The 15,216-nt window shown below is 41.7% G+C and overlaps 1 protein-coding gene across 2 annotated transcripts; it reads left to right on the top strand.

Annotated features, from left to right (window-relative positions):
• The first annotated feature begins 1,925 nt into the window (after positions 1-1,925).
• Positions 1,926-12,015, top strand: sp2 (sp2 transcription factor). 2 transcript variants are annotated; one of them, XM_053634287.1, is made up of 8 exons: positions 1,926-2,618; positions 4,789-4,865; positions 5,611-6,360; positions 6,697-6,916; positions 7,155-7,439; positions 8,014-8,194; positions 8,521-8,714; positions 10,078-12,015. In XM_053634287.1, exons 2-8 carry the CDS (start codon positions 4,803-4,805, stop codon positions 10,176-10,178), a joined length of 1,794 nt encoding a protein of 597 aa, XP_053490262.1. In that variant the 5' UTR covers positions 1,926-2,618; positions 4,789-4,802; the 3' UTR covers positions 10,179-12,015. The 2 variants fall into 2 exon arrangements, with proteins under 2 accessions (XP_053490262.1, XP_053490261.1); XM_053634286.1 differs by having other exon boundaries at positions 2,265-2,317.
• Positions 12,016-15,216: the final 3,201 nt, after the last annotated feature.

The following is a 15,216-nucleotide window of genomic DNA, read 5'->3' as shown; positions in this document are numbered from 1 at the left end:
ACGACGCAATAATGGGGCACTTAGCTATTTGATTAAGAGGTCAAGAATACTTATATGCATATATGTGCCAGGTGCAAAATAAATACAATCAGCAGACCATCCATCAGCGGATTATCATTTGCATATTTGAAGGGAACAATGCTATTTAGTGTAGAAAGCAACACTGAAAGAATTAAATGGATCGTTTAGAATATACGCTTGCATTTCATTTTCAAGTATTTAGTGGGTATGTTTGAATCGGGTGCTTTCAAAATATACCTTGTTAATGTGTGTAGGCAGAAGGATTTATTAGCAGTGAGCATTTTATTTCAGGTATGTCACTTATGCACTCTCTCAGTAAAATGGTGGACGCTAGTAAAGAGGTTTCAAAGAGGTTTGCATGTTGAATGCCATTGTTTTGTAATAATACAGCTGAAAAATTTGTGAAAAGTCGGACGTTTATTATTTATTTATTTTTTTTTTTTACAAATGAACAATGTTTTGCAACAATAACAATAATAATAAACATGACATCAGGAAATGGTAGTCAGAAATGGTGGTGCAAATAAGTCTCAATGTCAGTTGGGCAAGTGAAAGGTGGTACAAATAAACATTACAGAATGACACTTTAGACATAGATTTGTAAACAAAGAATTTCTTGCATGTACATTAAAAAGATTTTTTTTTAAAATACCGATATATTTTCTCAGTTTCCTCACCAATCGCCTGTGTCCTACCATTAGGTCACCCCGCACACCTCTGCTATATATATAGTAGAGGTGTGCGGGGATGGTAGGACACAGGAGCTTGGTGAGGAAACTGAGAAAAAGAGGACTGAAACTCAGCATCATGCAATAAGTTGTATTTGGAGATTGACAGAAGACAGATAGGGTGGGAACAATCTCTTTAGTGTAGCGCTCCTCTTTCTCTCTTTATTCTTGTAGTCGCTGTGGCATTTATCATAAAGCTCTCTGCGTTCAGACACCAAAGACACCAGCAGCTCAACATTCAACTCGCTACTTGCTTGCATCTTCTTTTTCGGCTTCTTCTTTGTCGGCAAGGCAGTTTTGTACTTGAGCGCCACCAAGTCATAGGCTGCGTCCAAAACCGCATACTTACCTACTATATAGTAGGCGAAAATCATGCGAGAAACAGTAGGCGAGAAATATCTGGATGGTGTACTACTTCTGGCATACTGGACACTACGCGAATCAAACAATCCCACGATGCAACGGGACTGGTGCGGACGAGCTCAGAAACCCCCGCCGCAAAAGACAGCGTCAGTTCTTTTTAAGTATTAAACCTTGGTTGAACAGGACTTGTTTACCAATACCGGAGTAAATTATTAACTTGTTTAAGATTTTTGTGTTTATGATGATGTCAAAGGTCACATGACAATGCTAACATGGCGGATGTAGTTTGTCAGGGGTTGTAGTCATAATACACACACGTACTGATTAGTACGTACTGTCACAGTATGCGATTTCGGATGCAGCCGTAGTTTTATGCAACTTCCGCGGCTCCGGGCACATGAACAAAAGCACGAATCTCATTGGTCGGCCAGTTCTTAACGCGGCGCGTCAAAAAAAACCAAAAAAACAACTCCTCAACATTAAATAAATTTGACGCCATGTGTCAAACGCCATACGCATGGGTGTGAACACTCCTATTGACTGCCATTGGGGCGTTAAACGGCTCTGAAGATGTGATACTATAATAAATAGCTGTTTGTCAAAAGGCCACAGACAAACACCAAACCGTTGTGCAATGATTACCCTTAATCCACTGAGAAAGTAAACTCCAAAGAAATAGATGTACAGTGACAAAGCTTTTGAGTAGGTGAGTAAATTAATGTACAGCAGAAATGTCTGGGATTTATGGGGAAGGAGACATCCAAAGAAAAGCATCATTTGAACTGTATTCACACACAAAACTGTGGTGATCTACTAAGGTCCTAAGATCACTTATAGCATCTCCAAAGCAGCTCGAGTTACAAAATGGATGTCAATTACTTTTGATTGATATGTTTCAGCCAGTTCTAACTGGTCGAGCAGGACGTCAGTGAAATGCGCCACCGTTTATAACCTGTCTCAGCGCCCGCCTTCTTTTTTTTACACTAAACCGCGACGTGTTATTGGTCAAGACTCAGCACCTCGACAACCGCTGTAGCTATTGGTCAGATTGAAATTCAATCAGGAAGACAGCGTGCGTTGATTGGACGGCACTCTGATCAATCATCTCTCCACACGCATGCGGATTGGTCGAAGGGCGCGGGGCGGGATCTGGACATGAGCTTTACTCTTGAAGGTTTAACGGAGAGCGAATGTCGTCATGAGCGGTGGGTAGGAATTATAACGTTGGCGTTTATGTTACTATATACTTTTTTTTTTTTTAAAAAAACAAACAAACCAAAAAACACCCCGTACCCTTCTCTTTTTTTTTGAACACAGAGCTGCATTATCCAGGCTAGCAAGAAATGTGTTTCAAAAATGATCTATTACACTGCAACATTCTGCACACTTCCGGAATCAGGGAGCTTTTCCGTATCAAAGAGTTTATCTGGCTAGTTCGGGGCTCGTTAGCATGCTAGCTAGTTAGCTAGCACAGCGCAGTTCGGGTTTGCAGTTACGCTGTTCAGAGTTGAGTTTGTTTTTTTATGCATATTATTTCGGCGTCTGTTTGCTCTAAACTTAGCTGTGCATTACATAAGCTTAGGAGCGATTAAGTATGTGAGGAAGATAAGCCGAGGCTGGAGCCCCTCTAGCGGCGCTAGCTCTGTTAGCGCTAACGCGTAGTCGTTAGCTTGCAGTCTGTTTTTAGCTGTTAGCGAAGGTTGGTTTATTTTCCGAAGAGGCGCTTTCACCCCTCACTGGGATGTGAGCTGTCGCAGGATTTAGTTTCTATGAAATGTACGAGTTATTATAGCTCCAGGAATTGCAGAGAGGTTGATTTACATGGCGTCTTTAATACCAGTCGTGTTGTTTATGTCGAGAATAAAACCGAGCATTGTTTAGGAAGCTTGTGAATGAATTAAGTATGTGTATTAACTAGCTAGTCTTCTCACACAGCCTCTTATCTACCGGTATGATGAGCTGGAGGTCTGGGGGATGTGATGCTTTTTTAAAAAAAATTATTATATATATATTTTTTTATTTTTCAGGATTTGTGCTTGCTTCTAAAACTCTGCAAAGTCCATGTGAATGAATGAGATTGTGCATGTTTGTGTATTTCACATGTAACGCCTCTTTAGTAAGGTCCATTTGATTGTGAAAGTGCATGAAATTTAGTCAGCGCGTTTACATGGACAACAATGTCGCGATATTAACCCGATTGAGACGATACTCTGATTAAGAAACTAGCATGTAAACATCGATTATTGATGGCCGTAATCCGACTAAAGTCATACTCGAAGTAAACACAAATCGTATTAAGACGTGTGGAGTATTCCTGTTTTAGTCGTGTTACAGACATGTACACACTTTAATCACGCTATTAACGTCTTGTGAGAGTTTTCACCGCATTGTGCGACAGGACACGATCACACACGGCAGCGCTCAACCGTTTGACGGCAAACGAGAGAGCACGGCTGCGTCCGAAACCGCGTATTTATGTATTAAATACACGTATTTCAGCTACTATATAGTAGGTAAGTACGCGGTTTGGGACGCAGCCCACGGCTTCAAGCAGTCGTCTATTTGCACGTACAGCACGACAAATAATTAACTGCACTTGAAGCTTTCGTAAAATTAAAAATGAAATACCCAAAACTGTATACGGTCCCATAACGAAGACCAACTGTATGTCGATACGTGAAATTCTGGAGGGACGTCGGATGGCGTGACGTGGGGATGTAATGACGTGTGTCGTTAATCGATCTATGTTCTATAACACGTAAAACAGGAACATGAAAGGAATATTCTAAAAGCGACTCATGTAAACACCTTAATCAGAATGTTGTCTTATTCAGAATAAGGTCAACAATTAGATTACTTCTGTCCATGTAAATGTAGTCAGTGATGGGAAGTTCGGATCATTTTACTGACTCGGATCTTTGAATCTCGTTCAGCAAAATGAACAAATAATAATTTTTTTTCGGGTCATTTCAGCAAAATATAATTAAAATGTTACATGTTCAATTCCTCAACACATGTAGTACTTACGCAAACATTGATCGCATTTGGAATAAAAAATAAACTATAAGCTAATGCAGTCAAGGCCAAATTATTAGGAACAGAAACGATTCATTTATAGTTTAGCTGGGTCTTCAGGCGATGCAGTCGGTTAGTTCACCTCACCTCTCGATCCGAGTCGTTCTTTTGTCACGTCATGTCACGTTTAGTTCGCCTCTTGCATCTTCAGGTCCTGGGGGCTGTACTTCGTGAATATCAGTGGGGATTATTCAAATGTAGACCTTAGAGACTTAATCTTAAAAATAAAAATAAAAAAACAAGAGAGAGGCTGAACTCACTTAATGTACCTTTTTAAGGGAATTTTCAGGGTTCCTCAATTCCAGTTCTTGGTACATGCGATTCAGCTCACCAGTTAATGACCGGGTTTAGTCCAGACTCCAGTCTCCCTGAACTGTAACTGGTGATCCCTGAGCTAGTTGATGTTTCTTTTACATGAACATGGACTTCTTTGACATGAACATGGGGCTGTGCAGACAGTACTATCAAAGTCGATTAGAAGTTGTGCAGTTCAAATTTTGGACCGCATTTCTAATTCAGCATAGCCGTTTTACTATATTTTTACTTCGATTTTGACCATTTGCTAAAAGTTCTGTCTCTCTTTTTGTTTCTCCCCTCCCAGATCAAAAGGACAGTATGGCCACCACAGTTGCTGTCAGTCCCAGTGAATATCTTCAGCCCTCAACCACCACCTCTCAAGTAAGAACTCACAATTTTGCACCAACACTGTGTTTCCTCATTGGTCTTGGGCATGGGTTCTGTTTGTTTTGCTGTTTTTTCAAGAGGTTTTTTCATCATGCTTTCTCAAAGCAGGGGCCGGAAAAACGGTGTCTAACATAATGTAAGACAGTACGGCTAATTAAGTGCCTGAATACAGACACAAACAAGGTGACTGCATGTCGGGTGCAGTTTAAGGTGCGGCTGTGGGTCAGTTGGTAGAGCGGGTTGTCCTCTAATCATAGGGTTGATGGTTCGATTCCTGGCCCACATGACTCCACATGCCAAAGTGTCCTTGGACAAGACACCGAACCGCAAGTTGCTCCCGATGGCAAGTTAGCGCCTTGCATGGCAGCTCTGCTACCATTGGTGTGTGAATGTGTGTGTGAATGAGACACAGTGTAAAGCGCTTTGGATAAAAGCGCTATATAAGTGCGCCATTTACCATTTATTTTGCTCACGCTTGTCAGTGTTGCCACGCACCCGCTTGTTCCCGTTTTTGAAAAGGTCCTAGTGATTTGTCCATCCTTTCTTTATATCCTGGCTCAAATGTGACTAGGTTGTTGAATGCTCTGACTACTTAGTAAATTTGACTGCAGGACCTCTGTTATTCAAACCTCACTGGGTGGTCTGCAGCTGGTCTTTCTGACGACTCCGCACAGGTGTAAGTTAAAAACGTGGACACGGGTCAGATTGAATGTCTGCTTTGTCGCCATCTGTTTTGTAGGATTCTCAGCCGTCACCTTTGGCGCTCCTGGCTGCCACTTGCAGTAAGATCGGCCCACCTGCCGCCCAAGCTCCGGCCAGCGCTCCACCGGCCCAGCCAACCACACGCCGCCTTCACCCCATCAAACCTGCTCCCATCGCTCCGGCTCCACCCAAAAACCTGGGCTTTTTGTCGGCCAAAGGAAATATCATTCAGCTCCCTGCAGGCGTAGGTTCTTCAGGATCAAGTCCCATCCTCCTAACTATACAGCCCCCGTCTCGCCCAGCAGGTACAGCTACTGCCAACATTCAGTACCAGGTGGTGCCCCAAATCCAGGGAGCTCAGACCATTCAGATGGTACCCCAGGGTGGACAGTTCCAGATCATCCCTGGGACCAACCAGGCGATCATCACCTCACCTGTTACAGTGCAGGCTGCTACTCCCACTCCTGCACATAAGACAGTACCCATCAAGCCATCAACGCAAAAGCGGAGGCAGAACAACGCTAACTTTACACCCACCACTAACATAATGCATCTGCCTAGTGGACTTGCTCTGCCCCTCAATGTTGCTACGGGTGAAGTGGGCACCACTCAGATTGTCACCGAGTCAGCAGCCGCCTCGCCTCGGCCAGTAAAGGGAAAGAGGGGGCGGAAGAGACTGGCTGCTGTAGTTGCTCCCGCTCCTGCTCCTCCACCAGCCTCACCTCCACCTATTGCTGAACAAGTGGAAACAGTGCTGATAGAAACAACAGCTGATAACATCATTCAAGTAGGTTCATCGTTCTCTGCTTTTGACCTTTAGAACAACTGGGGCTTTATGATTTTTAGCCCCGTAACCTGAACTCCATCATGAAAAGGTTTTTTTTTTTAAAAAGTGTAAGCTGTAAAACTATTCTAAAAGCACTTGTGTACTCTCTTACTACACAAGTCCTCTGATCAGGTGATGTAAAAGCAGAGTTCAGCAAGAACACTGGTAGGCATGAATAAAGATTAAACACTAGGCTGCAATTTTAAATGTGTTGTAATTCAAACATTTTTGTAAGCCCAGTTTTGTTGTGTGCTGTGAAAGCTAGTAGTTACTGATTTTTTCCCCTCCTCATGTCAGGCAGGGAACAACCTCCTTATTGTGCAGAGCCCAGGAGGGAGCCAGCCTGTGCTACAGCAGGTGCAGTTGGTTCAGCAGAAATCAGATCAACAGGTGGTGCAGATACCGCCTCAGGCTCTAAAAGTGGTACAAGCTGCATCCGCAACACTCCCCCCTGTGCCCCAACGAGTGCCAGCCACCCCCAGTGTGCAGGTGGCTTCCTCAGAACCCACACAGGTACCTCAGCGTCTCGTTTTCTGCAGACATTTAGTGATCGTGGGCGGCTGGGGTTTAGTTGATGCCAGTGACATGTCTGTAAAAAAGGGGTTAGTTTTCGCATCACAAAGCAAGCTGGCTAACAGCTGGTACGCTTGATGGATAATTATATCTGGCTGTATTGTAATATGTTGTATAAATGATTATCAGCATTTGGTGTGTTCACTTTGTCAACACTGGTGTTATTTTTATTTTACAGGTACTGATAAAAACAGCTTCGGGTGAATGGCAGGCAGTACAGCTGCAGGAGACCATCGTAACCACTCCAACGACGCCCACCACCACTCCCATCACGCCGGCGATGGTGAGTAAGAAAGCCCAGCAGGGGGCACGGAAAGAGAGGACCTTTGCCAAGATCGCCCCTGCCGGTGGTGGTCTGATAACACTTAACGCGGCACAGCTCACTTCAGCAGCTCAAGCCGTGCAGACCATTAATATCAACGGCGTTCAAGTACAAGGAGTTCCCGTCACCATCACCAATTCAGGGGGTGAGTAGGAGTTCGACTGACCCATGTATGGTCACAGTAGGCTTTCTGTGAATAATGTATTCTCATATCATTCGAATTTCACGTTATCCTATTATCCTCTTATTCAGATGATTAATAGTAGGAAAGATGAATGTTTATGATTAACGTTTATAATCATCAGGTGTGTTTTAGATTTGTTGAATATGTATACATCTTTGCACCACCAAAATGTCAGTGTGCCTTAGCATGGTGAATTCATGAAATAAAACCTAAAATCAAGTTTGTTACATTTGGAATTAAAGGAAATGTTTGTCACTAAAAAAATAATAAAATAAAATAATTTTTTTAAATGCAATCAGGTTTTTTTTTTTTTTCTGGACCAGAAAACGTAAACAGAAGCTTTTAAAGTAAAGACGTTACCCGAATCCATTGCAAGGCGGTACTGTGCAGTCGAAGTTTCCCAAACATGTGTTGTATAATTACTAGTCTAGAAAGGCTTTTCAGCATTTATCTAGCGCGAGAAGTTCCTGTAGTGTAATCTGTATTATACGTTCTGATACAAGCGCCACATCTGCCTGATTTGTTTGGCTCCCAGGCCAGCAGCACCTGACAGTACAGACGGTTCAGGGAGGTGGGCTACAGCTGGGCAGCATGCAGACGCAGGACCAGCCGCTGAAGGTGGAGCAGACGCTTACGCTTGAGCTCCAGAGCCAACCGGGAGAGAAGAAACGTCGCATGGCATGTACCTGTCCCAACTGCAAAGATGCAGAGAAAAGGCAAAGCAGACCCTGATTACATTAATAGGAGCAGCTCAGAAGGCTTTTAACCTTGTTAAGATGATCATAGCATTACTTTTAGATGAGCTAGAGGTGAAAGGGGAATGCAACATCCTCTGGGTGTTGTCAGACGGGGAGATCTTAATTGAACTGGATGTTTGTATTATAATATTCTGTCTGAGTGGAATGTTCAGAGAATATCCTGTTTGTTTGACAGAATAGTAAGAAATATTTTTGCAGCTCTGACTCTGTTCATGGCACTGCTTTATTTTGTTGGTATCTAGACTGATCGCCACTCATTTAACTCTTTGTCTTGGCTTCTGTAGGCCGGGTGAGGTTGGGAAGAGGAAGCACATCTGCCACATAGTAGGTTGTGGGAAGACCTTCCGGAAGACGTCCCTGCTGCGAGCGCACGTGCGGCTCCATACGGGGGAGCGGCCTTTCACGTGCAGCTGGGTCTTCTGTGGGAAAAGCTTCACACGCAGTGACGAACTCCAGAGACACGCCAGGACACATACAGGTACAATACAGTTTATAAAAAATATCAAAGTGGGACTGCAGTTACAGTTCTTCAGAAAATCAAACCTATTAGAATCATGAATATTTCTCCTATGAAACGTATATAGGGTTTTGTATAGTAAATACCTCATCACCAGCCTTTGTCCCCTACCTTCTTTACACGAGCCATTTCTACAGGTTATATCAATTGTATTTACGTAAGTTTTCATCTATATTCGCTCACTATAGGTAGCTACATCCACCCGAGAACAAAATCAGGCCTGTCACAGCAAGACCATGCGAATGGTCGTGTCCATCTTAAACTGAAAGCTCAATATTGCTGGTTAGAAAGTTGAATAATGTACGATTACAGTTTGTAAACAATAGAGCCATTAGAATTATTGACAGTCACTTTTAAACCTCGGAGGAACATGGACTTCTTCATTATCAGACAGTGTGCTGTACCTTCTTAAAAGCTGGCAAAACCACACGACAAGATACAAAGTCTGGGGCGGCGATGTTCAGTGTAGTTTACACAAACAAGCAAATGAACCAATTAAGCGTGTGTATATTAACAAGCTATGTTTTGTACTCCTTATTTAAGGTCCGCGGTCCGCTAGCTCGCATCAGTGGGAGGATAAAATCGCATGGAAGGAAACTCGGCGTTGATTATAGATCGCTTTTAGAATGCGCTGTGCTATACATATAAACCTTGTTTATCATTTATGCCCATAGTCTGTTCATTTATACCGACATACATCTGTAACACGCAAGGTCGCGTGAACTCTTATAGGGGTCGAAGTAAGAAATATTCCTGCTGGAAAACATGAACGAAATGGAGTTGTTAGGAAAGTAATCCGGAAATCGTTTATATTTTATTGTCGTTTTCGCCACCCCTGAGGCCGCATTTCAGACTTGCCATCCTTTACACATTTTGTACTCCGTATCAGCCGAGTAATAGTAGCAGATAAGCCAATCAGCATGTGAATCTAGAATGATTGACAGTTGCACTTTATATATTGAGTGTATAGTGAGCATCTAACAGTAGTCTTTGTGCTGTGATGAAGTATGAGACATATTTGATACTGGTGAATTTGTTCAGTTGACGTTTTATGCATTGAGGGGAATCACGGTACATAGAATTTTATTTTCTCTGTCTCTTGCTTTCTTTATGGGTTGTTGTTGTTGTTGTTGTCCCCACAATTGTATTTAACTGTAATTATGACTATAGAACTTATCTACAAAGCTTTGTAGGTGTGCATACTTGACTTGTAGAGTTTTGCTGAGGCTCTTTAATCCAGCCAGCGTTACTCATTATATTACTTTGTGTGTGTGTGTGTGTGTGTGTGTATTTATTTATTTATTTATTTATTTATTTATTACAGGAGACAAGCGCTTTGAATGCGCAAAGTGTCAGAAGCGATTCATGCGGAGCGACCACCTCACAAAGCATTACAAAACGCATCTGAACACAAAGAACTTGTGAACGTACGCCGGCCGAAGGTTTAAAAAAAAAAAAAAAAAACATTCTTAAAGAAAACCCTTTCCCTGGGAAGGAGCAGGGATTGAGTCAGGGTGTTCACGGAGGAAAATCCCTCCCCTCGTCCACATCACGCTCACGGCGTGTTCTAGTCCAGGCCCTGTGGCGTAGTCGATCCAGACGAGCGCTCACTCCTCTCGTGTCTCATTTTCAACTCATCTCATTCGTCATAGGAGGGCTGGCCATGAGGATCCAGAAAGCGACAATAGGTGTGTAGTTTGGGAATCCCTGAGTGTTTGGGTCAGCTTGTTCTTCTCCTAGCAGGAAATGAAGTGCGTGTCGTGTGTATCTCAGACATGAACTGCTGCAGCACCAACAAGTACTCCAGCCAAGAAGCTCAGTTTTTCCTCCAAAGTATTCATTTCAGAGCAGTTTTATGTGTTTTATTTTATTGAGCCTTTTGACCGGTGTGTAGCAGCTCATGGTCAGCTTTTATCATGTAAATGTTTGCTTATATTCAAACATATATTTGTACAAATGTAAATGCTTAGACTTGTTCTATACCCCAGCCAAGGTGTTTTTTTTTTATTTTTATTTTTTTTATTTTTTTTTTCCCCAGCATTGAAAAGTTTGAAATGCTCTAACCCTCCTTACTTTAACACATATAACATTTTTAACAGCTGTTTAGAATGAATATATTTTGCTGTGACTGGACAATCACGTCTCGAGTGTGGAAGAACAGTCGATGGGCGCCAGTTAAGAGGCCGTGGATTTGAAAACTGCAGAAACCTATACAGAAGATAGCTGTATTTAAAAGACAGAAAAATAGCTTAGTCATGCAGTTATTTAGATGGTATGTTCTGGAAATTTTTAGAGTTGATTTATAGAATCTGATATTCAGATGTGGGGAATTAGGTAAAATAATAATAATAATAATAATAATAATAAATACGGTCACCTTTGTCTGTAGAAATATGGACTTATCTTTACAAACGCGAGACACCGTTAGAGGGAAATGAACTTGATGACTCAGCCAAATCCAATTATATAATACAGTACAGTTTCATTAGGAAGACTTAGTTTTGACATACAGTCTGAGAAATACCCAAGAGCTTTGGAATTTATTCCAGTCAGGTCTATATCAATGTGTAACGTGCAGATTCGCAAAAGTGCTTTAAGGAGAAAATGTTTGTGCATAGGTATGTTTGTATTGTGTCTCTGAATACATGCGGGCGCATCTTAGAGACCGTAAAATGTAGGATATTTGTTACACAAACGGGTGTATCGGCTGCTCTGGCCAAACCTGAAAAATAAGGTCTGTGTATATTGTATATGAGCAAAAAAAAAAAAGAAAAAAAACAAAAAGAGAGAGACGCTGTATAGTTTCATTCCTGTACTACACAAGCCTATTAGATGACCCTTTTTTATCAATTTAATGTTGCCTTAGAAAGCTTCACACACCCTATTTAAAGAGATTTCTGTCTAATGAAATGGAACTGCATTCGTAGATTTGCTTTATCTTTTGTCTAACTTGTATTATGAAATACAAACTTTATGTGCACTGACCAAATTCAGGGTTTTACTTTACTGGTTAAGTCTAGTCGTTGTGTTTTTGACTTTGTCAGAATTGGGGAAAAGAAAGAAAGAAAGAAGAAGAAGGAAAAAAAGCCCTATTTTTTATCTTTCCCGCATAAATCCTGCACCTAAACTCCCTGTCTCTGAACGCTGAAGATGGGTAACGCTTTCTATAACTGTGGAGGTGTTTAAAAGGGAGAGCTCGCTACTTTACGTTTTCTACAGTCAGTCCATCTTTCCCAAACTGACAATAAAGAGTTCAAATGACTGCTTGTTGCAGCGTGTCACTGCAAGTGCCCGAAAAGAAATACAACATAATATTTAATGATTATTCAGAGTATTCATTTGCATATTCAAGCATTTTTTTTAATGATATTATGATTACCAGAAAAGCCCTTATCTTATTTTACCATTGCTGTGGGTTATTACTCCTGTGAGAGATGTTTATCTTGAAGAAATCATAGCTCATCAGGTTTTTTTTGGGTTTTTTTTCTATACTGAGGTAAGTTTATTCAACTTTAACTAACCACAAGAACCGTATGATCCAGTGGCTTAGTTAAGTATTCAAGTTAAGCCTTCAGTTTTTGGACACTTCTTATTCTATTATAGATTTAATTTAAAATAGATTAAATGTAAAAAAAAAAAAAATTTTTACTTGTATAGGAAAAACCTGTAATCTCTTTTCGTTATATTTAACGAACCTTTACGATTAGTATTCAGTACTCTGTGAAGCACCTCTTGCAGCAGTTACCCAATTCTTGGGTAAGTCTGTACAAGGTTTGCACATCTTGATTTGAGCAGTTTCTCCCATTCTTTCTGGCAGATCCTCTCAAGCTTAATCAGATTGAATGGAGAGCATCTGTGAACTGCAACCTTCAGGTTTCTTCCAGATGTTCTATGGGGTTGAAGTTTGGGCTTTGGCCGGGCCACTCAAAGACATTCGGACTTGTCCTGACGCCACTCCAGTGGTGTCTTGGCTGTATGCTTCGGGTCACTGTCGTGCTGAAAGATGAACTCCCTGTTTTGTGCAGTCTGGTGCAGGTTTTCTTCAAGGACCTCTCCTTATTTAGCTGTAATAATCATTCACCTCAGTTGTGACCAGTCTCTACATCCCTGCCACTGAGAAGCACCCCATAGCATGATGCTGCCACTACCATGCTTCACCATAGAGATATTACCAGTGGATGAGCAGTATCTAGTTTTCGCCAAATGTAGTGCTTCGAGTTCTCCTCAGCGCAGAGAATGTTCTTCTCTAGGGATGTGATGGTGAGGAAATTTTCCCACCAGTTAATCGACGCGTGATAACACTGGTATCACCTGGTTGGGTTGGGGGACATTGCTGCTTTTCCCTCTTTTTTTTCCCCCCCTCGCTTTTAAATTGCTTATGAATCCCCATGCGCATTTCACTTCCGCTTTCGAATTAGCGGCAACTTGGGGGCGCCAATTGCTGGTGCGTTGTCAGGCATCTCGCCTCGCTCTTCTGGTCGGTCAGCTCGCCTCGCTCTCATCACGTGACGAATGAAATCTGACTTCTGCTGATCTGTGCTGCGACTTCTCTAACTGAACTAAGTTATTTTTATTACTATTTAAAAAAAAAAAAAAAAAGCAATATGACAGTAGGGACGGCGCTGCCATGGGCAAGTGATGTAACGGGTGTGTAGCCGAACACCGTGTAACACAGACTATCGCAGCAAGCCTATCAGAGTCATTTTGAATACCTGCCATATGCCTCTTTCTCAGGAGTGGCTTCTGTCTAGCCATAAAGGTCTGATTAATGAAGTATTTCTGTGAAGGTTGTCCTTCCAGTAGGTTCTCTCTGCTGGAAGACTTGGTCACCAGACGGCCAGCTCTAAAAAGAGTCCTGGTTGTTCCAAACTTCATTCATTTCACAATGATGGACTCAGTTGTGAGTTGGGAACGTTCAAAGCTTTAGAAATGACAGATCTATGTCCTGTCACAGTATGATCGTGTAGGTCTACGGCAAGTTCCTTGGACTTCATCGCTTGTTTTTTTTTTTCGTTTTTTTTTCCTGCCATGTGCTGTGCCTTTCTAAATCATGTCCGGTCAATTGAATTTGCCACAGATGGATTCCAGTCAAGTTCTGGAGACATCTCAAGATTATCAAAACAAATGTAGTGAAAGGAATCAATGTACCTAAGTTCAATCTGGGGTGCTTTTACCAAGGGTCTGAATATAAATGAGCAAAGTATATATATTTTATATGAAATATAATAATTAGTTAAGTGAGATTTCATTTTAACACTTAAGCTTTTGCTTTGTGTTCTATTGTGTGTAGATAAATGACAAAAAAGTGAATTTAACCCATTTTAAATTACACCGATCAGCCATAATATTAAAACCACTTGTAGCGCCCCCTTATGCCACCAAAACAGCTCTGACCCGTCGAGGCATGGACTCCACGAGACTTCTGAAGGCGTGCTCTGATATCTGGCACCGAGACATTAGCAGCAGATCCTTTAAGTTGTGAGGTCGGGCCTCTATGGATCAGACTTGTTTGTTCAGAACATCCTACAGACGCTCGATCGGATTGAGATCTGAGGAATTTGGAGGCCGAGTCAACACTTTGAACTCTTTGTCATGTTCCTCAAACCGTTCCTGATCATTTTTTGCAGTGTGGCAGGGAGCATTATCCTGCTGAAAGAGCCCACTGTCATTAGGGAATAGTGTTGCCATGAAGAGGTGTACTTGGTCTGTAACAGTGTTCAGGTAGGTGGTACGTGTCAAAGTAACATCCACATGAATGCCAGGACACAAGGGTTTCTCAGCAGAAGATTCCCCAGAGCATCACACTTCCTCCGCCATCTTGCCTTCTTCCCATAATGCATCCTGGAGCCATGTCTTCCCCAGGTAAGAGATGCACACGCACCTGGCCTCCACATGATGTAAAAGAAACCGTGATTCATCAGACCAGGCCACCCCTTGACTTGTAAACAGTGGTGGAAATCACAACCAACAATTAAGTTATTTATTATTTATTTTCTTATGCAGTCGTTATTGACCTGTTTGATCATTTGAGATGGGTTTAATCCAAACCTCGATCACTCAACAACAAGTGGTATAAATAATTTAAACTTGAAACTGATAAATTATCATTTTAATAAAATGTTGTGTGAGTGGAAATGTAAAGAATAAAAATCTGTGACCTGCAGTTCATTACAAAAAAACACCCAAAACATGTTCATAAATAGGTTTGTCAATTATTTAGTTAAATGGGTCTCTGTCTGCAAAATGTTTGGTTTAAAACTCATGAGTTGCACAAAATTGGGCAAAACTACATAATTATGTTTATTGAAGAGATTATACGTAATGTAAACCATATTTTATTATTATTTTCATTTTTTTTTTTTACTGCAGGGCGGACTGTAGTTTAGTGGATTGCATGTTCTCCCCGTGCTGTGGGGGTTTCCTCCGGGTACTCAGGTTTCCTCCCCCAGTCCAAAGACATGCA

Source organism: Ictalurus furcatus, chromosome 10, assembly GCF_023375685.1.
Source record: "Ictalurus furcatus strain D&B chromosome 10, Billie_1.0, whole genome shotgun sequence".
Lineage (NCBI taxonomy): Eukaryota > Metazoa > Chordata > Actinopteri > Siluriformes > Ictaluridae > Ictalurus > Ictalurus furcatus.
The sequence above is the reverse complement of the archived record's forward strand: the minus strand, read 5'-3'. Positions and strand labels throughout refer to the sequence as shown.

Bases quoted from the DNA above. Each gene is read 5' to 3' on its own strand.
- sp2 (XM_053634286.1), top strand. The intron at 4,866-5,610 runs GTAAGAACTCAC...TCTGTTTTGTAG, and splicing joins CCTCAACCACCACCTCTCAA to GATTCTCAGCCGTCACCTTT. The intron at 8,715-10,077 runs GTACAATACAGT...TATTTATTACAG, and splicing joins ACACGCCAGGACACATACAG to GAGACAAGCGCTTTGAATGC.